The sequence below is a fragment of the Hesperophylax consimilis genome, chromosome 27 (genome assembly GCF_061612785.1).
Source record: "Hesperophylax consimilis isolate HC1 chromosome 27, BYU_Hcon_1.0, whole genome shotgun sequence".
NCBI lineage: Eukaryota > Metazoa > Arthropoda > Insecta > Trichoptera > Limnephilidae > Hesperophylax > Hesperophylax consimilis.
Genome location: NC_142862.1, coordinates 14,960,183 through 14,987,840, shown reverse-complemented (window position 1 = coordinate 14,987,840; position 27,658 = coordinate 14,960,183). Strand labels below are relative to the sequence as shown.

At 34.1% G+C, this 27,658-nt stretch overlaps 1 protein-coding gene across 2 annotated transcripts in view; it reads right to left on the bottom strand.

Annotated features, from left to right (window-relative positions):
• The window catches only part of LOC149410641 (scavenger receptor class B member 1-like), a 196,673-nt gene that overhangs the window by 101,751 nt on the left and 67,264 nt on the right, over positions 1–27,658 (bottom strand). For both annotated transcript variants that reach the window (XM_089648194.1, XM_089648195.1), the window contains exon 3: positions 9,391–9,482. In XM_089648194.1, coding sequence (XP_089504320.1) covers positions 9,391–9,482 — 92 coding nt within the window. The remainder of the gene's footprint in view (positions 1–9,390; positions 9,483–27,658) is intronic.

Here is a 27,658-nt window from a genome sequence, read left to right as displayed (position 1 = left end):
TGTGAGCATTGTTCGGTCGTTCACAACGCTGTTCTGTTGTTGAGAACAATATTCTGATGTTGAGAACATTGTTCTGATGTTGAGAACATTGTTCTGCTGCTTAGAACACTGTACGGTTGTATATCCGTAATTGCCGTAATAGCCTTACTGTGAGCATTGTTCGGTCGTTGACAACGTTTTTCTGTTGATGAGAACATTGTTCTGATGTTGATAACATTGTTCTGATGTTGAGAACATTGTTCTGCTGTTGATAACACTGTTCGGTTATATATAGAGTGGAAGATACTACCAGTATCGCCCTGGTGTAAGACCACCATTCAGAATTGAAACGTTGCTCCAAATGGCTTTAGCCGTGTTTAGTGACTAGATCTGAATAGCCAGGTACTTCCCCACCTTCCTCTTTCCCTTCCCCACTTACCTTCAGCCTCACAACATCCCCCAATTGGGGATGCCATAGTCTCACTGGCTCCAGACGGGAGCAGTTGGGACTCTTGTGAGGTATTCACTATAAAAAAAAAATATATATATATATATCCGTAATTGCCGTAATAGCCTTATTGATAGCATTGTTCTGTCGGTGACAACGTTGTTCTGTTGTTGAGAACATTGTTCTGATGTTGAGAACATTATTCTGATGTTGAGAACATTTTTCTGATGTTGAGAACATTGTTCTGCTATTGAGAACACTGTTCGGTCATATATACGTAATTGCCGTAATAGCCTTATTGAGAACATTGTTCTGCTGTTGAGAACAATGCTCGGTTATATATACGTAATTGCCGTAATATCCCTATTGATAGCATTGTTCTGTTATTGAGAGCATTGTTTATTTGTTGAGGATATTACTGTGTTGTAGGAAAGATACCCAACATGCTTAAGTTCATTGTCAAGGTAGACAGCAATATTTATTTACATAAAATATACAGGATGATGATCATATTAAATTTATTTGTATTGTTAATAATATTGTTCTCTTCTTGAGAATATTTTTCTGCTGTTGAGAAAATCGTTTTGCTATTGAAAACATACATGTCATTGTAAAACATTTATGAAAATAATAATTAGATGAGAAACTGTCTTGCTAGACCGTTATAGTTAGTGATTATGTCGAGAATATTGATCCGTAGGGAACATTGGTATATTATCGATAGCATGTTTCTGTTATTGAAAACATTTTTCGGCTGTTGAGAGGTTTGTTCTGTTTTTGAGGATATTTTTCGGCTGTTAATAGTTTTGCTCTCTTATTGAGGACATTGTTCCGTTATTGAGAAGTTTTTTTCTGTTGTTGAGGATATTGTTCGGCTGTTGCGAGGCTAGTACTGTTTTTGAGGACATTGTAGTGTTCTAAAAACACGTCTAAAAGATCCCCGATTTTAAAATAGGTAACCTTAATTTTTAAATACCAACGTACAGGGTGTAACATGACGTACATGTTGATTCCAGATTAATTTAGAGTAAAAAATGTTGGGTTTTATAATTATACCCATAAATGATAATGGATTGAATGGAGGAACACCTTTTAAAGAAACGCAACTACTAATGGTAAATACGTCGTATTCTCAAACCAGTTCGCCTACGGCGACCAGCGTGGCGTAATTTTACACTGGTCAGCGAGAGTGTGCCAATTTCTCCAACCCGTTTAATACGTAATGTTCAATAACGTGCAATAATGTCTTTCGATGGAAAATTTGACGTAGCCTTTAAGCTGCGCAATTATAAAATATAACTTCAAATTTAAAAAAAAACATTTTTTTATTAGAAAAGTTCGCTTCATGTTTTATATCTTGTCGTTTAATCAAGGCGATTCGATCTAGAAGAGCACAAAATTAATGAGCTCTGGTGCAGTGTCATTTTCAAAAAAGTTTCTCTAAAAGTTTATTAATGACAATGCAACTAATGTCAGGTCTTTCTTTCCATCACGAGCTACGAAATACCCATTTAATATCATAAATGAGAAAAGAGAGACGATCAGAAATTTGCCTTTCCCATGAACACCGTTATAAAACTCAAACAAAAAACATAACGAAACACATTTTAAACATATAATTATTAATGCAATGCACTACGTCGTGTAATGTTTTAATTGAGCCACTTTCAATAACTACCCTTACGTAGATGGCGATAAGGTTTAAATTCCCGCTTAACACCATCCGCCTGTTTTGATTTATGCAAGAAAAAAACATGGCCAAAAAGTGCCTTTTTTTATTTTGTGGATGTTCAGACATAAATATTTAATTTTTTTTCGATCATTTTATAAATAACTTAATTTTCCACATTATACAATAAAATCATAACCGAAAATGGGTTCGTAAGAAGGAGATTTTGAACTTTAAAGCAGTTTTCATAGGCATTTACATTATTTTTTTCTGGGTTTATAAAAAGACTTATCTAAAAAATACTCGATTATTTCAAAGGCCAAGATGTATTCTACTCGCAGTATTTGATAAAAGCATCTGAAACATTTCTAGGGGACCAAATTTTCAAACCAAAAACACATGATTTTGCATTACTATGTATGCCATCGCCTTAATTTACAAAATAATTTTGATGGATTTTTTATAGCTTGTCTGAATAGTTCCCAGAAGTTACTGAACCGGAGTTTTTATTTTTATTTTATTTTCTTTAGAAAAAAACACTCATTTATATATTCAGCATAAACAGCAATTATTTACAATATTAGACCAATATGTTTCCATTAATTCTAGTAGTTGATTCAATATTTACACCTATACAATATAAATGACAAAGAAATATAAAGAATAAACATTATAAGGAATTACAAAATGTTATAAAAACAATTAAAGACAGTCAGTAATAATACAGTTTTTGCATGAGTATAATAAAAACAATAAAATAAACTAAGATGATAGGATTATTTTAAAATAAAAAATTAAGTTATTAGTTTAGTAAGTTGCATTTTATATGTTTTCAAATTACACTTGAAAATGTGTACATCTCTAGAGGCATTGTGAGTTTTACAGATAAGTCCTATTAAAGAGTTTTGCGCATATTTGGCTTTACAGAGTGGTGTTCTAAATAAATCGTTCGATCTGGTGTTGTGTTTCGGATAACGAAATGCAATATTTTCTAGCAGATATGATAAATCAACAAGACTGTTCACGATTTTGTATAAGTATAGGGCATCAGAAATTTGTCTGCGTTTATATAAAGCGGTAGGGTCAAACCGATGATCGCTAAAGCGATAGGATAGATGTTTAATTAATTTGGATTGAATATTTTCAATACGATCAATGTATGTTTGATATTGAGGATTCCAAATGACTGAGGCAAACTCGAGTTGTGACCTTACATATGACATATAGAGCAAAATTAGTGTTTGTGCTACAGTGAAAGGCTTTGCAATGCGTATAATAAATCCCAATTGTTTATAAGACTTTTCTAAAACAAGTTGAATATGGTCCTTAAATAACATTTTAGAATCTAGCAGTACTCCAAACTTGCAGTACTCTAGGAATTACACACAAACACAGAGACACACCGCCGAAGGGATTTAAATTTTAAGTCCGTTTGCACACGTTACAAGACGCTGCCTGTTAGTCTTAAGTGATAATAATAATAAACTATATTGTATTTGAGATACTTGTCAAATGTGTATTCTATTAGATTACATAAAACATGCGATTATATTGATACGCGATGAGCCGTAATAGCGCTTCTTTCGAGTGTGTAAAAATAATCCAACGATTTAATTGAAAAATATACATATGTATTTGTAAGATATAAAAATTTATCTCTTAATTTGTTTTCAACCGTGAAAACCTTTGTTACGGAAATTTTGAAAAAACGAAAGATAAATGAATACCTGATTTAAATAATGTACTAAGTGCCTAAAATGTTTAAAGTATTTATTTTAATACATGGTTTTTTTAAATACAAATCCTTGAAGAAATGTAAATAAATAAAATGTATACAACTTAACTGTTTTATTAAAGATACAGTTAACTTTGTTTCGAATTTATAGAAGTCATTACGTGCCACGATGCATTTCACAAAAGATTTTAATCCTTAAATAGTAAAAATAAAATGTTACTAGATCATATGTTAAAAAGTGTTAGTATTAATAGCACAGTCCATGGATAGGATAGACTGTAGGATATGAGAAACTGAAACGATTTTAGGCTTCCTAAGACAAATTTATCGGCAACACAAAACATCATTTATCATAAAATTAAAGGATGTTACAGACTCCATTCATTTCATAAAGATTTACATTATAAACTTTAGCAAAGTTGTAATTATGATTATTGTTAAGGCTATAATTAAAGCCATGTTGAAGATGTTATCACCATATATATTTACATTTTCTATTAATTATTTTTTGTAAAATTATTAGCTCACCATGATGTGAGCTAACTTAAGATTAATAAATAAATAAATTGTCGTGGTAAAAGTAGAAATGTTGTACGTGAGTTTTTGAATGCTTATACGAGTCGTTCATTTGAATCTAGTAATCACAATTTGTTAACAGCACTTTTTAGCACCTTTACTAATTTAAACGTATAATATTTAGATGTAAAATGCATACGAATTTATTTATTTATCAATATTCATTACGAAAGTGGCAAAACCAAATTTAACGGAATGACAAATTACTTGAGCAACTTTTCGATCTAATAATGCAATAATTAGCATCTTTAAATATCACCCAGACTGAATTCTAATGAAAAGTCATAAATTTGGTAATTACAAGGAAAATATCAACTTCGGAAACCTAAAGAAGTTTTGCCGCATTCTTAAAATATATTTTATTCTATATTTTTTTAACCGCTGTAACCAGATACAGAATTAAAAACCCTGCATAACCTTGCGGCAAACAAAATCTGTAGTGATTTTATTTGTCATGAAATCTTTCATAATAGTTTTCTCCCTCCCACAAAACGAACCTCTACAAAAACCAAAGTTAACTTCTTCCTTATAAAAAATACCTTCATAATCTTATCCACAAAGAAGATATAGGCCCCGAAGTAAATGGTTTCCCAAGAGGCCTTCTTTGTGCAGTTAGTATGTAAGAAAGGTTTTTGGTGGTACGCCTGCTTGTTGAATGCGTAAGAGCGAGATGACTGATAGGGGTATAAAAGATGACGGATGCATCCGCTCGCGCTCTTTACCAAACCGACAGCTCAGAGATAAGACGTAGACAATCCGCACTTAATTGTTAATAAATCATTATATTGGAACACGCGTTCTATTATTGTGTTCCCACCAAGTCTGTAAATAACAGTTTAACAGTTATTTAACAGTGGCGCAGCCGGTAGGTAATGATGATTGTAATGAAATGAAAAGATTTTAAATGATCATACTTAAGTTTGTGGCTATATGTGGCCCATCTGAAGTACAACATTCTTTATATTATTAAAGATTGCTTACCGGAAAAATTAACACGATTCCCGGTATGTCCACCTTACAGATAATAGCTTTAACAGCTACGTTCAACACAAAGGTCGACCAATTTTATCGGTTAACTTAGTCAATATTGCGCAATATATGACAGATATTTTATGTAACCTATTATGTAACTATGAGGTAATGACAAAATATTTGGATAAAGTATTGTGGAGTCCATTTCATTCGGTCACCAAATCTGGTGATGTACCGGAGAGTGAGTTCAGGGTCCGAGCTGTCGAAATGTGATTTTTGAGAGAAGTGGCTTAAATTACAAAATGGGATCGATTAGGAAGCGAGACGATCGTTTGACGATCTGTTTATCATCAAACACCTGCTTCACCCTTCATAGAAAAGACGCAAATGTACGAAGGCCCTTCTCCCACTGTTATGATGCAGGGCTAGACTCTTTTTGTTTTAATATTTTATTCATTAATTTGTTCTGCATCATCACATTTATCCTCGCCGATTCTCTAACCTAGTTAGGAACTGGGCGATTGTCGCTGGTATTGGTTTTGGTAAAATTTCGAATCATAATTTAAAATTTAACATCTGAACCGGGCGGAAACAAAAATCACTTCTTGGCTGGACAGTCAACGTGTGGGTTCGTGGACTGTACAGACGATGGTCGCAGTGCTTTTCGTTTTTGAATAATTAATTGTACCGAATGTAATTCCCCTTTTTGTCGCCGATGAGTGCGATTTTGCTTACGGGCACGGCGGTAAACGTTTTTGTGACCGAAAAATAACCATTCCCGAAGTGGGTAATAGTGATTTCGCTGGACGGAAGTTGTTACGGACGGACCACGCGACCGCCGTTATACGATTGAACGGGAATCCGTAAAGTAACGGTCAATCCTGCGTAGGATTGGATCATACGCGATTTATATTTTGTGCCATGCATGGCTGTCAAGCGGGAACTTCGTTCTTTTTGATTTCTGGAGTTTGAATCCCGACATCGCACGTGTTCGACGGGCCGAGAAAGAGCCCTATATATGGGTTGCAGCATCCCCAGGAACGGCTACGGGCCGAGAAAGAGCCCTATGTATGGGTTGCAGCATCCCCAGGAACGGCTACCCGCTTATAGACAGCTGGAGTTTATGGATGTGGCCAGGAGGAGTATATCCACCTTTCCAGAAGACGGATCACGCTTCTACGGAGTTACGTCAGCCGCCGAATGGGTGTGCGGGACGTTCCGTCGCTTCTCCCATCAAGAAAAGCAGTGTTCGGCATTAGAAAACGCGATGTTCGGCACCCGTAGTTTAGATACAGATAGCTAAAAACTGGTCGGTCTTTGGGGTAAGTCAAAATTATATAATTCTGTTAATCTGTTGAGCTAGGGCTCATCAGCAAAATGTCCAAAAGGTTTCCAATACATGTAATATCAATCCATGCACCGCCTTTTATTTATGTACATTGAGATACCTTCCTAAAAAAAGAAACTATCATGACACGCGACCTTGGTTGCGAACTTTCACACCTGAGATTATTGAGTATAAACATTCTAGATGATTAATTCTAACCTAGATTGGCGCGTTCTACCGAACAAAGTTTATACAATTATTATTATTTGTACCCTGGGTCAAACCCACTTAACACCACACGGGGATACTTAAGTATCTGATTCTTCTTGTTTCGTATGGTGGGGGAATGAATGGAGAGGGCATTCGTTGACCACATGCGATACTCGTGTTGCTCACTCACTTCGATCCGACACTTGTCGAAGCATACATGAAACCCGCATCGTCACCAATCATCGTTGAATTCTCGAAACTTCAAAACTAGAATACTTTCATGTCCTCACTATCAACTAAACAGTTGCTACAGCTGTCATTTTTATATCCAGTAATTATTTGTTGACGGTATTGTTACTAATATTGATCTAAAACTCCTGTATTGTTACAAAATGTCTGACACAAGTGATGTCATGTTACGACAAGAGCGAAAACAACCTTTCCAGACTGGTCGCGAGAGACTGGCGTCGCCGATGGATTTAAAAAATGTCGGAAAACGTGCGCCTGTGTGTGCACAAAACTCTTAGCAAACGTATGGCGGTAGTCGCCAAGATACTTGGTACATCGAGTATCGGATACTTGCGTATCTCTGTGATAAAAGGGCTTATGAATGCCAGAAGACTGACATCTGCTCAACTATTGTTTTAAATTTATTATCATGATAAACAACTGCAGAGTTTGAGGAGAGCCTGGGTCTGCAATGGACGAAGGCTATTGAAGTAGCACATGAAATGGACGTCTGGAGGCGCTTTGTCGAGGCGATCGGTTTTAAACCCGAATAGGACAATGGGAAGAAGATTAAAGCATTTAAACTCGGGCGAAGCCGGGAAGTAACCACTAGTTGAATAGGAAACTTATAAAACACGTGTTGTTTACAACCATGATACTGTTATTATCGTTACAACATAAAATAATACGCCACAGTGATTCTATTCAGAGTGGATGACCTTTGTGAGAAAACTTAGTACGATTAGAAAACATAATTAAAGTCTATGCTGTGGAATACGTCATGTAATGGCAGATATTTTATCATAACAAACCATCAATATGCAATACTTATAATAATTATTAAACATTGGTTTACATGCACTATGGCGAAACATGCACTTCAAATGACAAAACATATTGATAGTAACTACAGCATTTCTTACACTGATAATTTTCCGCTACGTAATACTAGAAGTCGGGATTTATTTCAGTGCAGAAATTCTGGGAATAGCTACCATATGTATTCCTCATTCCCCAGAATATTAATTCAGGAAAATAATTATGACCAGTCAGTGGACATCTTCAATTAATGCGAGACCGTTCAGTAATGTATAATACTGTATAAATTAACTATTCCTATATTTACGTCCCCAAAGAGGACATCAATAAATAAAAAAATAAAACATAGAATAAAAATTGTGCACTATCAATAGCTATAATAGTGACATTATTGATTTTGAATTTATTTTTAGTTTTGAAGTAAATTTTTTAAAAAGTCATCGGAGACCAATATTTTCATTTTCGTTGTAACTCCAAATAATGCCAGGAATCACTGTTTAAAGTAAGTCAAGTATGTTCCATAACACCCAGTATTGTATTGTTATGACATTTTAACACGTATTATTTTGTAAGTGATGCAATATTACTTTTTTGAAAAAATATATATAAAAGGGAGATAAGGCATGGAAGCGTGCCGACTGTCACTGAATCATCCATCAAAACCGCGTAGCTAATGAAAGTTATGCATTTGGTCGATCGGTAGAAACAAATAAAAGCGATTTGCAGTAGTATGGGTGAACGATTTTGGCGACACTGTGTGTGCAGTTTTATACTAAGAATGGTTCATGGCCAATCTCCTTTCTTTCTTTTATCTATAGTTGAAATCTATGATTGTGTTTTTATATGAAACGATTTATTACTTCAGCAAGCAAGCGTGTTGCTTAGGGTTATAAATGTTTACTATTGAAGTAAAGTTAATGTAGTTCACCTTTTTACCGACTGTCATACGTGTCAAAAGCATGAACTAATTATGCAAAACGACGAACGTGTCATATTCACATGTTGTCTGTATTCTACACAAAGGTACATGTGTGCGTAATGTGCATTCAAGTAAAGACTCGTTTGTGTTAGTGTCGAAATAGGCGGTGCCTTTCGGAACAAATCACAAATAAAAATCATATTATGTTGGCTTTCTTTCATGCAATTTCGTGCGGTCGAATAAAATATGATTTTATGATGAAATCAATTTTGTAATATTATCCAGTAGTGGCTTGCAGTATGCATACATGAATCGCCTATTTGGATTGGTAAGATAGGTAATCCTACAGCAGCGTTGTCATTCTTAGCGAAAGTTGTTGCTTAAGTGTTGTGGTATCTTTAAAAAAAATCATTGTTTTACTACTGCTTACCCCAATTAAAAACTCTGTGTACGCCACTGCATATATCTGAATATATAAATATGATTATTAACAGAATAATAAACTCACCCAATCGAAGATGGAATCGTATGGATTAGCGAAGAAAATGTACAGTCCCGAACACAATCCCAAAATTCCGGCAATGAAGAGCGTCACGATTCCTGAAAAATAAAAGAAACACTTTAATTCACACAACAAATAATATTGTGATGTCGCGCAATTTGATTTCACCCACACAATAATTAGGGTTGTGTGTATTGCTGCATATAATTTATACATTTCCTATAATGATGTCCTTGCAAAACGTCACTGAGAAACAGCATTTTGTCTTGCTTACTTAAGTGATGCAGTAGTCTAAATAAATGGGCTTCATTCTACGAATCACAAAACCATTCAATAAACCTTTTACACTTGAACTACTTTATATGGCATACGTAAAATCTCATCTCGAATTTACATCTGTCATTTGGAATCCACAATACCAAACTTATATTAACTGAATTGAAAATATTCAAACAAAATTCCTGAAACACCTGTCGTATCGTTTTGAAAATCATCAATGTAATCCTATTACTCTTTACAAACGAAGAAAAAAATTTGACGTACTGTTTCTGTACAAAATTGTGAACTGCCTTATTGACTCCCCAGCCCTGTTAGAAAGGATTGCATTTCATTGTCCTGAACGCAATACCAGATCAAATACCTTATTTTATATAAAACATTTCAAATCGAAATACGCACAAAATTCCTTGCTCGGGCGTATCTGCAAATCTTATAATGCCTTAAGCGATATTGACATTTTCCACTGTACCCTTAAATCGTTTAAAATCAAATTAACCTTACTATGTACCTAACTTAAAAATATTACTTCTGTATTGTTTAGTATTCTCTTTTTAATCATTTTTCACACACAGTATGTACTTTATTACTTTTAATTAATTTCTAGCTTTTATAAATATTATAAATGGAACTTAACTGGTTTAAATCATGTTCTATATTTTATGTTCAATTATTTTTTTGTAAAACTGTATGTTTCCTAAATAAACTAAAATAAAAAAGGTCGTACGTGACATCGTCGAATTGGTTGGTATTTTGAGTCTTTTTCGTTTTCATGTAAGACTTTGAGGAAGGAGGAAGGAAGATTTTTCGTAGATGACGTAAGTACGACTTCTCTCTGGGACTACCATAACAAGTCATTGGTTATCAATGTGGTATTTTGATTATATTTTAAACACAAAGTTTTCTAATTAATGTTACTGGATTTTACTTTTCGTCGAATAATGAGTTTTAAACATTTTTTAAGTATTCATGCAAAGTAGCGTCATCATAATTTTCTTGCGCAGACCCATGAAAAATCACGGGATAGTCATAGATACGCTTTTGCGAACTGATATCTCATTCCACTATTATTACGCGAGTAGCAGTGCGCGGGGACTGGATTCGTTAATTTCCGGTCTTTCGGCAAAATCTTTGGAAGTATAAATTTGTCTAATTGGAGGTAAACAAGTAGAACCATTTTTATCGACTCGTGTCTCGTCTAAATATAATACATCAATGGGGATAGTCTGAATTACCGTCAAGTCAGTTCTAATTTTTAAAATGGCAATTAAAATTATTTCTGTCAAAAATATCAAATTATAGATAGGTACTTTATCGCTTCTCTAGTTTGGCAAAAAAAACACTTCGAATTTAAAAATGAAAATAAAAAAATTATTAAATATTCTAGAAGCAATAGGAATCAGAGGAAATCTACTAAATTTGTTTAAAAATTATCTATCTAATAGACATATCTGTGTAAAAATATTTGAAAAACTGAGTGGGAAAAAAAATATGTACGCCGGTGTCCCGCAGGGGTCAATTTTGGGACCCACCCTTTATATAATATTTGTATCAATAATGAGTAAACTATTCTCACATGTTAAACACTTTGTATATGCTGACGACACGGCACTGGTCATATCGGATGAACAATTATATACTGCGATTAAATATATGCAAGAAGACTTTATATCTCTGATTAAATGGTGTCATGACGTAGGATTAATTATAAATACAAAAAAAACCAAACTGATGCACATAAGATCTCCACATGCAAAAGTTTCCATCATGCCTGAAATAATTTCTCATAACTTTACCTGCATCCATCAAAATATTGTGCAGCCCTGCTCATGCGAAACGATTGAGCTAGTAAATGAACGTTTATTTGGGCGTGACTGTTGATTGCTACTTTAAATGGGACATACAAATACACAAAATTTGTAAACGGCTGCGGGCGATAGTGGGTAGAATATACAAATTGAAGTGTTTCGTTCCTGTGAATACCTTAAGAATTATTTACATGTCACTCGCGGAATCAACTTTAAGATATGGAATAACCACTTGGGGACATTCTTGCAAAACAAATTTAAATTACGCACAATCAATACAAAATTCTATCGTTAAATTACTAGTTTAAAAAAATATTTTTTCGCAAAGACATTTCACTTTTGTATCAAAATTTAACAGTTTTGCCGGTGCAGGCCTTATTGTGTTATAAAAAATTGATTCAGCACATATCTGACTCTGAGTATAAGAGGAAAGTTGAACATGGGCACAATACTAGGTTCACAAAGAATGAAGGCATGCTTGTACCTAAACATAATAATAAATACAGACAGCGAACCCTTGAGTATAATGTGCCTAAAATATATAATATGCTACCTGGTAATATTAAGAAATGCGAATTTCCAAATAGAGTCGGATATTTGCTGAAAACATGGCTACTAGGTAGAAATAATTTGTATTAGGCGATTTAATGTGTAAGTTTATTGTTATTGTATAAATTAAGGTCTAAGTTGTAATCTGTAAAAAGTTTTAATAAAAATCCTGTTTGACAAACTACTTAACTGTAGTTTAACGGGATATATATGAAATAAATAAAAATAAAATTTAAAAAATCGGAGTTACAGACAGAGGCACATGTAAAATAAGAATTTTCAATATACGTGTCACATAAATATATTTAATACATATTTCATATATCGAGTGACGCTCTCTTCAAGGAATTTAATGTACTAGATCTCCGACAGTGCTATATAAAAAAAATTGTAATCCATGTTCATAAAAATAAAAACAAAATGAAAACAGCCGAACACAAACATCAAACCAGAAGTAAGGGAAGAAATAACCTTTCCGTTCCAACAAGCAACAGAGCGGCTTATCAAAAAATATTCTCATATCTCGGTCCTAAAATATATAATAAAATCCCCTCTCAGCTAAAACTGTGTGAATTGTCATCCTTCGGTCCAAGAGTGACAAAATGGTTGTTGGATCTAGGCAGGACTGATTCCGAAATGATACTAAAAAATGTAATTTGAAATCACGAACGCCTCTATGTATCTTTATGTATCCTTTTTATGTATCTTTTTATGTATCTTCGTTTTAACATACTTATTTTAGCTAGTCTTAAATCCTGTATTCGTCTAGGATAACTTTGACTGTCCTGAAACGGGAATCCTTCCTAGTTGGACAGTCAAAATCATAAAATGTAATCAATATTATATTAAAAAAAATATATATATATAATTAAAATCCCATTTCACTTTAGAAGCTTTTGAATCCTGTATCGCACGGAGAAAACTAACTGATACAAAATATAGCTAATTTATTGAGAATCTCTTCAAATTATTCGTTATCATGTTAAAAGCGGGACTGTAGGCCCTAAACGAATGAATTAATAGGTGTATTAACGTGAAGTTGGAACATAAAAATCATTATATATTCGCATTTTATCATAATATATTAACAGTAGGTGCATGACCACGTGTTCCGATATATTCAGAAAGAACTAACATTTTATAGGGGACGCGCCTTACTGTCGCAATTTTAACAGGATTTTGATAAATCATCAATACTCATTTTTCTCCGTGCGTGCACTTATTATCGATGATAATTTCTTTACTAATTTTAATTCAAATTTCGAATACGCGTGTTCCTATCATATAGATGTCACCTGTGACAGTTAAAAACGGGTTATTTAAAAAAACAGCGCACTCTGTTGGACGTAAAAGTTACACGCGGTATTGATTTTAAAACACAGCTAGTTATTGAATAATATTGTTATTTAATTACTAGCTTTATTTTTATGTTATAAATAATATATATGAAGCAAACATAATTACGGCAAATTTATGTTTGCGTTAGAAGAATCATCATGGGTCGCTTGTGACAGCATCGCACACAATGGTTTCCGCGTTATTATCAGTGACACAATCACAATTTACGATGGCCACACTTTACTTGAATATCATCACATAATCAATATTATTATCAGCAAATCATTATTATCACAGGATTGGCTTCGGATTGCGGAGGCTCAATTACCATAGAAGTTGCAAGATATAATGTACCTCTCACTCCAGAAGACAGGTGGAAACGTGAGTGGCAATCGGCCGACGTGAGTAATGCCCATCTCGTGCCCGCTGCATTCATTCCCCGGCGGGATTCGTGGGGTCCACAGGGCGACGCCTGAGGCGCTAGACTGACCAACTAACCTGGATTTTCTCCTCTGATTCCCCCACCATACGAAGGAAGAATATATGCAAGATGTAATGGACAAACAATGGCTATTTTTACACTTTACCATTGACAGCATAGGCAACGTCAATTTTAAATTTAACATCCCTTTGAATCACGTAAATAATATATATTTTTGGAATATTTTAATGACCTAAACCTCAAATTGTAATTTTTTCTTACATGTGAAACCGCACAAGAGTCCCAACTGCTCCCAACCTTCTGGAGCCAGTGAGACCAAGTCATTCCCAATTGTGGTATGTTGTGAGGCTGAAAGTATCGGGAAGGGGAAGCAGATGGGGAAGAGGAGGGTGAGGTATTAACTGGCTATTCAGATCTGGTCATCCAATAAGTCTAAAGCCATTCGTTTAAATTTTGAATGGTTGTCTTAAACCAGGGCGATATTGAGACCATTTTTCACTCTGTAACGAGCCGCAAATATACAATATATTATGTGAGTGAGTTTTGAAATAACACAAATAAAATTTACTTGCGCACGCAGGGACTTGATCTCACGACCTCCAGCTTGCTAGTCAAAAGCTTTACCCCTCGACCAAGAAGCCCATCAATTTAATCAAGACAATATTAAGGACTCTCAAACGAACAATAAAGAAGAAGACATAAAAGAATCTGCCGCATCTAGGAATTGAACCCAGGACCTCTTCCTCGCCGGAGAAGTACTCTTATCACTGAGCTAATTCAACCATATCAACTTTCCTCATTGTAAACTGTTTCGTACTTCCCCTGAGAGCTACCAACATTATTTTAATTTTAAATTCAATAGATGTCGCACAATAAAATTAAAACAGATGCATTTATCCAAGACACTATCTAGATTGCATTTAGTTCGGGTAGAATGTTACAATCAGTGGTCAGAGTTCTTCTCAGGCAAGTTAGATATCCTGGGTTCAATTCCCTATCTTTTATGTTTCACGTTATTCGTTGGAGAGTCGTTAATCTTATCTTCAATGATTACATAAATATGTTATTACTTGCCGTTAATGAATATTGTTAATATTCCAACTTTAGAAAAACAGGCGAAAAATAAACGACCTAACAACATTTTGATTAAAAAAAATTAACTCTAAATTCGATTGTTCTGAACTCCTGCATTAAATCAATCTACGCATACCCAAACAAACAACCACACAGACATTTTACATTGCGTATATCTCATTCCAACTTCCAACTATGGTTTGCATTCCCCAATACAACGTTTGCACAGTGTTTGTAACAAATATTTTTTAAATATGTGGATGTTTGACAATAATTTGAATTCTGCAAACACAACTAATTATTTCTACCTATATGTGATTTCAGATATTCACGGCCAAAAAAACTTCATGCGCTACCTTCTTCTTTAGCCATCGTTTCGTACAGCATTACAGTGTTCATCATCAGGGAAAATGTGTAAAGATTGTGGTGAAGTGTGTGCTTATGTATGTCCTGTTTTTATTCGACCATTTTGTTTGTACGTTCTGTTTCCGGTTCAAGATGGTCGACGTTTATCTGAAAATATATAAATGAAGCCCTGACGCCATATTACAAAAATCTTTTATAGAATACTAAAAAAATTAAAATACATTCAATTAAGTTTCAAAAAACGGTTCAAAACGGAAAATTACTGGCACGAAAATGTGACGACTCACTAACTGAAATGAAAAATCACAATGACCTTGAAAGTAAAATAGTGTAAAAAAGCCATTTTTCTTTAACCGTCTACAATACGATACACTTTTTTTTTCAAAACAAATACATTCCCGGGTTACGAATAACCTGACAATATTTGAAAATCTCCCACATCTCACCACAGTAAGCTGAAAATGTTGCTTGTGTTGTGATGGAGGACTTAGCCAGCCGAGGAATTGAACACACAACGCCTGGGTGGGACCCAAACGCGATGTCAACTCGGCCACCGACCGGTCGAAATTAACACATTTAACAGAAATGGATTCATAGCTGATAGCGAATTTGATAAGCCTTCTCCCGATGCCATCACAATTTCAACAACACGAGAAATTAATGACTTCATAAAAAACAACAAAAAAAACATCAAAAATACTCTACCAGAATATACGAAGCATCAACAAAAATTTCATTGGGCTGACGGTGATGCTACAGTAACTTGACGAGGATATATACATCATCATACTAACAACGAGTGTAGCATAAAAAAAAAGAAACATTATTACCAAAACACCTGGGTTATAACTCCACGCAACATAGACATCAGAATGATGGAGTGATATTTTTTTATTAAAATGAGATCAAAGAAATCGTAAAGGAAAATCAACGCAGAGACGCTAACTGTTTACTCATAAAGCATTAATAATGACATCTTGATATTCAGGATGTACAGATCACCGTCTACAAGATACGTTTCTTGCTTTTCTTCCCTCCGTGGATTATGAGCTAACCCAACTACGAAATGTTCGGAATGTGTACCTAATTGGGGGCATCAACATTAACATACTAAATACTGGACAGAATCACCTACAATGTGAAGACTATCGCTACATCTTCTGCTACATCATAGACTGATCAGTGCTGTTAATATATCAACAAGATTAGGATGTTTTTTGTTGTTTGTTTTTGGGGTGTTATGCCGTGTTGCGCTAACTCCTTCTTTAGCCGACGTTTCGGACAGTGTTGCAGTGTCCATCATCAGGGCAGATCCGGTAGAACCGAAGATATGTAAAAAAAAAGATTAGGATGATATAATGAAGATATTCAGAATGTATCTGTCTCCTGTATCGATCACATCATGATAAAAACAAACAAAGCATTGCGGTACCGCTGTTCACTATTCCAATATTACTGACCACTTCACACTACTACTCACTATTCAACTTCAAAACACACAAACATACATTAAAAACACATCAGTCAAAAGTAGAATTAATATTAGCAAGTTAAAGGATTTATTAAAATTTATAGATTGGGGTGAGCTACATAAAATTAATGATTTTGAAGATTGCTGGAGTTCATTTACAAACACTGTCCAAATAAATATTTAAAATTGCTCAGAATCGCTCACAATACAAACTCCACACAAATGTTAAATCAAAAACCTTAGATTTCTAAAAAGTGTAAGAACTGGAGACAAATTACACTTGAAAACTAAAAAAAATCCACTTGATCTTGAAAAACATGTGCTCCAATATTCTAAAATTTGATAGAGGTAACTACTACAATCATCAGATTCAAAACTGTAATAACAACGCTAAGCTTGATCGGAAAATTATTAAGGAAATGACATGCAGTAACAACAATAAAAACAGTGATATATCCGAACTTGGTAGACAAAGCAAAAATTAAATATGAAAGAGAATTGAAAGGAAATCGTTCATTTTGATAACGAATATTTCTCCAACGTAGTTCTAATTTAGTTTAAAAAATCACTCAAACTCTTTGTACTGATAATGAGAATAACAACGCACTTCCTAATAATATCACATTTAAATTAAATACAATCTCGGCAGATGACATTAAAAACATTGCAGATTAAATGAAATTGAAACTCACTTCAGGATCAGATGGCATTTTAATGAGAATAATTAAATCAACTACCTTAACTTTCTCCTTCTTCCCTAACTACCCCAACCACTTTACCTTATAAACAAATGTATCAAGGATGGAATCTTTCCTACAATGCTTAAAATGGGATCTGTTATACCAATCTTTAAAACCGGCAATAAAGCAGATATAAATAACTATAGACCAATAACAATATTGAATAATCTTTCAACAATAGTATATTAACAGTAGGTGCATGACCACGTGTTCCGATATATTCAGAAAGAACTAACATTTTATAGGGGACGCGCCTTACTGTCGCAATTTTAACAGGATTTTGATAAATCATCAATACTCATTTTTCTCCGTGCGTGCACTTATTATCGATGATAATTTCTTTACTAATTTTAATTCAAATTTCGAATACGCGTGTTCCTATCATATAGATGTCACCTGTGACAGTTAAAAACGGGTTATTTAAAAAAACAGCGCACTCTGTTGGACGTAAAAGTTACACGCGGTATTGATTTTAAAACACAGCTAGTTATTGAATAATATTGTTATTTAATTACTAGCTTTATTTTTATGTTATAAATAATATATATGAAGCAAACATAATTACGGCAAATTTATGTTTGCGTTAGAAGAATCATCATGGGTCGCTTGTGACAGCATCGCACACAATGGTTTCCGCGTTATTATCAGTGACACAATCACAATTTACGATGGCCACACTTTACTTGAATATCATCACATAATCAATATTATTATCAGCAAATCATTATTATCACAGGATTGGCTTCGGATTGCGGAGGCTCAATTACCATAGAAGTTGCAAGATATAATGTACCTCTCACTCCAGAAGACAGGTGGAAACGTGAGTGGCAATCGGCCGACGTGAGTAATGCCCATCTCGTGCCCGCTGCATTCATTCCCCGGCGGGATTCGTGGGGTCCACAGGGCGACGCCTGAGGCGCTAGACTGACCAACTAACCTGGATTTTCTCCTCTGATTCCCCCACCATACGAAGGAAGAATATATGCAAGATGTAATGGACAAACAATGGCTATTTTTACACTTTACCATTGACAGCATAGGCAACGTCAATTTTAAATTTAACATCCCTTTGAATCACGTAAATAATATATATTTTTGGAATATTTTAATGACCTAAACCTCAAATTGTAATTTTTTCTTACATGTGAAACCGCACAAGAGTCCCAACTGCTCCCAACCTTCTGGAGCCAGTGAGACCAAGTCATTCCCAATTGTGGTATGTTGTGAGGCTGAAAGTATCGGGAAGGGGAAGCAGATGGGGAAGAGGAGGGTGAGGTATTAACTGGCTATTCAGATCTGGTCATCCAATAAGTCTAAAGCCATTCGTTTAAATTTTGAATGGTTGTCTTAAACCAGGGCGATATTGAGACCATTTTTCACTCTGTAACGAGCCGCAAATATACAATATATTATGTGAGTGAGTTTTGAAATAACACAAATAAAATTTACTTGCGCACGCAGGGACTTGATCTCACGACCTCCAGCTTGCTAGTCAAAAGCTTTACCCCTCGACCAAGAAGCCCATCAATTTAATCAAGACAATATTAAGGACTCTCAAACGAACAATAAAGAAGAAGACATAAAAGAATCTGCCGCATCTAGGAATTGAACCCAGGACCTCTTCCTCGCCGGAGAAGTACTCTTATCACTGAGCTAATTCAACCATATCAACTTTCCTCATTGTAAACTGTTTCGTACTTCCCCTGAGAGCTACCAACATTATTTTAATTTTAAATTCAATAGATGTCGCACAATAAAATTAAAACAGATGCATTTATCCAAGACACTATCTAGATTGCATTTAGTTCGGGTAGAATGTTACAATCAGTGGTCAGAGTTCTTCTCAGGCAAGTTAGATATCCTGGGTTCAATTCCCTATCTTTTATGTTTCACGTTATTCGTTGGAGAGTCGTTAATCTTATCTTCAATGATTACATAAATATGTTATTACTTGCCGTTAATGAATATTGTTAATATTCCAACTTTAGAAAAACAGGCGAAAAATAAACGACCTAACAACATTTTGATTAAAAAAAATTAACTCTAAATTCGATTGTTCTGAACTCCTGCATTAAATCAATCTACGCATACCCAAACAAACAACCACACAGACATTTTACATTGCGTATATCTCATTCCAACTTCCAACTATGGTTTGCATTCCCCAATACAACGTTTGCACAGTGTTTGTAACAAATATTTTTTAAATATGTGGATGTTTGACAATAATTTGAATTCTGCAAACACAACTAATTATTTCTACCTATATGTGATTTCAGATATTCACGGCCAAAAAAACTTCATGCGCTACCTTCTTCTTTAGCCATCGTTTCGTACAGCATTACAGTGTTCATCATCAGGGAAAATGTGTAAAGATTGTGGTGAAGTGTGTGCTTATGTATGTCCTGTTTTTATTCGACCATTTTGTTTGTACGTTCTGTTTCCGGTTCAAGATGGTCGACGTTTATCTGAAAATATATAAATGAAGCCCTGACGCCATATTACAAAAATCTTTTATAGAATACTAAAAAAATTAAAATACATTCAATTAAGTTTCAAAAAACGGTTCAAAACGGAAAATTACTGGCACGAAAATGTGACGACTCACTAACTGAAATGAAAAATCACAATGACCTTGAAAGTAAAATAGTGTAAAAAAGCCATTTTTCTTTAACCGTCTACAATACGATACACTTTTTTTTTCAAAACAAAGACATACATTCCCGGGTTACGAATAACCTGACAATATTTGAAAATCTCCCACATCTCACCACAGTAAGCTGAAAATGTTGCTTGTGTTGTGATGGAGGACTTAGCCAGCCGAGGAATTGAACACACTACGCCTGGGTGGGACCCAAACGCGATGTCAACTCGGCCACCGACCGGTCGAAATTAACACATTTAACAGAAATGGATTCATAGCTGAAAGCGAATTTGATAAGCCTTCTCCCGATGCCATCACAATTTCAACAACACGAGAAATTAATGACTTCATAAAAAACAAAAACATCAAAAATACTCCACCAGAATATACGAAGCATCAACAAAAATTTCATTGGGCTGACGGTGATGCTACAGTAACTTGACGAGGATATATACATCATCATACTAACAACGAGTGTAGCATAAAAAAAAAGAAACATTATTACCAAAACACATGGGTATATAACTCCACGCAACATAGACATCAGAATGATGGAGTGATATTTTTTTATTAAAATGAGATCAAAGAAATCGTAAAGGAAAATCAACGCAGAGACGCTAACTGTTTACTCATAAAGCATTAATAATGACATCTTGATATTCAGGATGTACAGATCACCGTCTACAAGATACGTTTCTTGCTTTTCTTCCCTCCGTGGATTATGAGCTAACCCAACTACGAAATGTTCGGAATGTGTACCTAATTGGGGGCATCAACATTAACATACTAAATACTGGACAGAATCACCTACAATGTGAAGACTATCGCTACATCTTCTGCTACATCATAGACTGATCAGTGCTGTTAATATATCAACAAGATTAGGATGTTTTTGTTGTTTGTTTTTGGGGTGTTATGCCGTGTTGCGCTAACCCCTTCTTTAGCCGACGTTTCGGACAGTGTTGCAGTGTCCATCATCAGGGAAGATCCGGTAGAATCGAAGATGTGTAAAAAAAAAAAAAAAGATTAGGATGATATAATGAAGATATTCAGAATGTATCTGTCTCCTGTATCGATCACATCATGATAAAAACAAACAAAGCATTGCGGTACCGCTGTTCACTATTCTAATATTACTGACCACTTCACACTACTACTCACTATTCAACTTCAAAACACACAAACATACATTAAAAACACATCAGTCAAAAATAGAATTAATATTAGCAAGTTAAAGGATTTATTAAAATTTATAGATTGGGGTGAGCTACATAAAATTAATGATTTTGAAGATTGCTGGAGTTCATTTACAAACACTGTCCAAATAAATATTTAAAATTGCTCAGAATCGCTCACAATACAAACTCCACACAAATGTTAAATCAAAAACCTTAGATTTCTAAAAAGTATAAGAACTGGAGACAAATTACACTTGAAAACTAAAAAAAATCCACTTGATCTTGAAAAACATGTGCTCCAATATTCTAAAATTTGATAGAGGTAACTACTACAATCATCAGATTCAAAACTGTAATAACAACGCTAAGCTTGATCGGAAAATTATTAAGGAAATGACATGCAGTAACAACAATAAAAACAGTGATATATCCGAACTTGGTAGACAAAGCAAAAATTAAATATGAAAGAGAATTGAAAGGAAATCGTTCATTTTGATAACGAATATTTCTCCAACGTAGGTTCTAATTTAGTTTAAAAAATCACTCAAACTCTTTGTACTGATAATGAGAATAACAACGCACTTCCTAATAATATCACATTTAAATTAAATACAATCTCGGCAGATGACATTAAAAACATTGCAGATTAAATGAAATTGAAACTCACTTCAGGATCAGATGGCATTTCAATGAGAATAATTAAATCAACTACCTTAACTTTCTCCTTCTTCCCTAACTACCCCAACCACTTTACCTTATAAACAAATGTATCAAGGATGGAATCTTTCCTACAATGCTTAAAATGGGATCTGTTATACCAATCTTTAAAACCGGCAATAAAGCAGATATAAATAACTATAGACCAATAACAATATTGAATAATCTTTCAACAATAGTAGAGAAAGTTACTAAGAAACAGCTAACTCAATATCTCGAAACAAACCTCATACTTCCGGAAAATCAATACGGCTTTAGAAAAAATATGGGAACTTTCGATGCCATCGCCGGTGTTGTAAATTGTATAAAATATAGTCTCGATAACTGTAATAAGTGTATCAGCATATTTTTAGATCTATCTAAGGCCTTCGATACAATTGATCACACGTATCTTCTAGAAAAGCTCAAAAAGATTGAAATCTTAGGACGTGAACTGAATCTCTTAAAGCTATATGATTCAAAATAGATTCGAACTAGTAGTTTAGAAGCGCAATACCCGTATATTAGAACTATGATGTTTACACAGAGAAACTTACTAATATAAAATAATGTTAATTTACTAAAAATCTGGTCAAAATATTCGTTTTCCTGTTAAAAATGGGACTGCAGGCCTATAACGAATTGAAAGAGTTTCTAACAAAGTATTAGTCAAAAGCGAATATTTTATGAGGACAGCGTAACACGTTCTCATACAAATTCTGAAATTGATATTGACACACTGATATTTTCGCATTCCGTCATAACATATATTAGGAAAAGAACACGTGTTCCCAATATATTCTGAATGACTATTATTTTGGCAGGAAGTTGACATGGTGTCACTTTTTAACAGGATCATTTTTCTCCGGATGCACCTGCATTTTCCATGATAATAAACAATTATGAAATGCGGAAATATTATAATTTTTAAGAACACGTGTTCCGACATCGTGTTAAAACACCATTTCATTAGTTAACGTTAACGTTTTTTGTTCTCCGTGTATTTTTCTTATTAAAAAATTGTTGCACTTTAATAAAAAATGTAACTGTTCTAATATAAACGACGCTAGCCGTTTAGAGCCATATACGCAAAGATATTAGAAGAACGAGATAATATGCTATGTTGGCCGCCGGACCGTAGCCGGAGTACTACCTAATTAGGGTACTTTGAATACTATCGGGACGTGTACGCACAGAAATCTGTTCTATGTATTAGTGCGGATACCTTAGCGTAAGCGAAGGTGTGCAGTAGTATTGGTGAAAAAAACCGGCGACACTGGGCAAAACAATTCCGCACAGTATGAACTGCTCATAGCACATCTCGTTCTTCTAATATCTTTGCATATACGAGTATAAATACGCGGGACAATGCGGGAATGATCGTGTCAATGTGTCGTTAAGATGACTACAGTATCAACAACAATACCATTAACCTTGCTGAATCAAGTGTCACCGAGAACACAGAATCCGTTGCCTTGCATTCAATAACTACCTTATTCTGGGACGGACTATACACCCTTTACGCCATTTCCATTTTCTATGGATAATATTATATAAGTCACTTCACACCAAAGATAATAGAAAAAAAAGACGGGCCATGAATCAATTATTAGTATGAAACTGCGCGTACAAGAGTATCACCAATATTGTTCACACATTACTGCCTACAGCAAATCGCTCAACGGCTTTTCAGACCAAATTTGAAAAAATCAGTGGCTAGGCGGTTAATATTATCTGTTTAATATAATTTTAAATGCATTGAAACGAAGTCCCAAATGGTTAATAAGCTTGTCGAAAAAAATTGGCAAAAAGAAAAAAAAACATTTTCCAAGTTTTATTGATACCATATATATATTGTACCAGTTTACCACTTATACACCTTGTACAGTTTAACATCTTCATCTTTGTATGCATTTTGTACTGCACAAACACTGTGTCGTAGTTGTAAATAACGTAGGTACATTCATAATTATTGCAATTTCATACTTTTTTTCATACAAAACGTCAATTTGGATTTGAAGCTAAAATACTGGTCTAAACTGAATAATTATTTTTTTAATCAAAAGTTATGGCAAATATCTGTAATGGAAGTGTTACTACTTAATTTATTTGAGTTAAATTATAAAATAAAGGCAATTAAAATATTATTTTTTATACGATTTTAGAGGAAACTTTGAGTTTTTTTTACGGTTAATGGTAATTATTAAAGAAATTATCTTATCGCAATTTACTATTTGGGGATTGGGTAAGGAGATGAATGAAGGAGGTTGTGAGGTCACATCGTTTATTGAGTTAGTGTAGTAGCGAGAGATGACTCGAAATGGGTCGGTGGATGTAGTCAGCGGCGACTTCCCAGGTCGAAGATCGACATCAGATGTAAGTGGCGATGATGGTGGTAGTGTGGTCAAGGTGATGAAGTCTGTGTCTCGACACCGCGTTGGTGGAGACCGGACTTTAGATGGTGTTCAGCACTGGAGAAGACCTTGAGTCTCCCTGTTACTCCAGGGTGAAGTAAGAGAGCCGAAGGTAGGGTTGAGCTGATCGGCAGATGATACGAGCGCGTATGAGCTTGCTACGCGGGAGATGCAGGCCGGCGAAGATGTCATTTGCCGATCGTATGGTACTGACTTGTAAGATTCTGCACCTGCTAATTACTGACTGACTGACTTAGGTACCTTGACGTAGCCACTTTATATATATATATAGGTGCAAATGCATTCAAGAACAAACCAGCAAATTGCAAGTAGATAGATGCGCCGTACATACGATTTTGGTTGCATGTATAAATGTTTCCAAACCTTCTAGTGGCTTCCGCTACAACTATGTAAATATAAATCTAAAAAAATATGAAAAACGTTAACCAACGTTAATCGTTTGTAATTTAAATTTAAGCCCATGAAAGTGCTTTCAAATAATATAATTTTATTTTTATTTTGTATTTACATAGTAGGATAAACAATAACTTTTAGAAAAAAATTACCTCAAAAAGGGATCTTTCGATTAAAAAAAAAATTATTCAGTTTGTTGAAGCATTTTGGCCGCAAATCCAATTTTAAGTTTTGTATGAAAAAGGCCGCACAGCCTTTCGTCTCTAGATACACAATAAGTTATACGGTTATGATAGGGTTCGTCCCTGGTCTCATCGCTACGATAATATTAATAAATATTACGTTAACTGGCCAAGTGCGAAAATAAGACATGCAAAATCATTATACTTAATTACCGTACTCACAAGGATGTTGGATTATCTCATACCTTTTGCCGGGTTCACGCTAATCGATGTTGGTTGATCGACCACAGTGTCCGTTGAATTACAATAAATTATTGAAATGGAATTGTTATAGTGGTGGGAACCGTCTTTTTATGACCTGATTTGTTGAATTCAATTAATTTTTTTGGAAGATAACTAATTAACATCACTTTTTTTCATCGCAGGAGTACGCAGAGAGACTAGACCGGCACACAAATGTATGTTGGCGCACACATACATAGACTTATGTAGCTCGAATTCTTGACATAGCCCAACTCAAGAATTTGATTCACTTGATCATGACATGTCTTCCTCGGGCGTCCCCGACTTCCCCTAACATTCACTTCCATGTCATATAGTCTCATTACACTCCTTTCTTTGTACATATATTCTTAATGCCCAAACCAGTCCCTTTCATAGTGTCAAATCTGAACAAAAATGTCTTGTATAGTTTTACCTCACATACGCCTCAGTGATCTCACATGTACGGCATGCATTGTATTGTATATATATATTTTGAATTATTTTCAGTTGCGAACTTATCAAATACAAGAGGTCCATAAAATAATATTTCTCTGATGGTTTGTGAATAATGTTTATGTCTCTATTGTTTATATCTCTATTATGATTTGATTTATATCTACTACCTCTCTCCATGACTATAAATGTATTGTTTTGTAAATTTTTCGTTTTATATAACCTTTTGTTTTGCATATTTTTTTAAATTCATATTCCTTTCTTATAAATTTAGGGAAAAGTCACAAGGAGGAAATCCATAATCGGTTTTATTTTGGCTTTATAATACTTATATACAAACTGATTAAATTAAAACTGTCGATTTCCCGAAAATCAGTAAATAAATAAATTGCTTAGATCTTCCAAACTTTAGAAGATACAGCGACCTTGAGGTTATTTTTCACAAAAACGGCGCTATACAAGTTATCCAATTATTATTATTATTGAATTTATTTACACATTAACTGAAGGTCCCGTAGTAAGCGTTCAAAGATGTTTTAAAATGTAGATATGAAATTACAAATGTTAGAGGGAGCGCGCTAATATTAAAAAAAACGATAAAAAATAAGCGAAAATTGTGTATATTAAATGTTTAATAAAACAGGATTCGTTTGAGATAGAGCAAAAATCTCTCAACAAATGCTTTAGTTGCATTTAAAGATACATTTTGATTTTTTTCATGCCTATAACATATTAAATAACAAAACGTGTTTTTAATCGTTTTCGTAGCTTAATTTGCATTTTTTTTCTATTGAGGGAATTTCATATAATTAACGTTTTGGCATAACAAATGTATAGGTTATTATCTTCTGTGACATTTTTTTCTAAACTTAAAGAATTAATATAACTTGTTATAAATCAGTATAAATTGGGAATGCGTGGGCTTAATACAGGTCAAAAGGTCAAACAACGAAGTGCTAGATATACCTACAACTGTAACCAAAATGACCCTCCTCGTAAAACTCGTTCGATCTCCCATTTTAATAAAAATAATATTATTAAATAATTATTTGTTATTACGAAAAACAAAAGTGACAATAACCTTTATGATACGCTTGCCTAATAGCGTGTTTTTGTTGCATAAAAATGGTAATAAAGCTTAAAAAAAACATCGATAAGCGATTTTAAAAATGAAACTACGTTTCAAATTTTAATGTTTTTAAGGCGATGCACTACGTCGTGTAACAGTTTAAATTGAGCCGCTATCAATAACAACCCTTACGTAGATGGCGATAAGGTTTTAATTCCCGTTTAAGACCATCTGCCTGTTTTGATTTATGCACGAAAAAAACATGGCCAAAAAGTGCCTTTTATTTTATTTTGTGGATGTTCAGGCATAAATATTTAATTTTTTTTCGACCATTTTATAAATAACTTAATTTGCCACATAATACAATAAAACCATAATCGAAAATGGGTTCGTAAGTACGAGATTTTGAACTTTAAAGCAGTTTTCATAGGCTTGTACACAATTTTTTTCTGGGCTTATAAAAAGACTTATCTAAAAAATACTCGATTATTTCAAAGGCCAAGATGTGTTCTACTCGCAGTATTTAATTAAAGCATCTGAAACATTTCTAGGCGACCAAATTTTCAAACCAAAAACACATGATTTAGCATTACTACGTATGGCATCGCCTTAATTGAAAAATTACTGTTTGAAAGAGTCTTTCATCTGCTTTCTTACAGTATTGCATTTTGGATAACGTTAAAAACGGCAATCTATTTAAATTGTATGTCAAGCGGGAATATTCGATGACATGATATAATTTTTTTCTAGGCCCGAACGGTTTAAAATAAATTATCTTAATGTATAAAAGAATCAACGTACTTTTTTTTGGTATTTGTTTTTGGGATGTTATGTTATTGTCCGAAATGTTGGCTAAAGAAGGAGTTAGCGCAACACGGCATAACACCTTAAAAAAC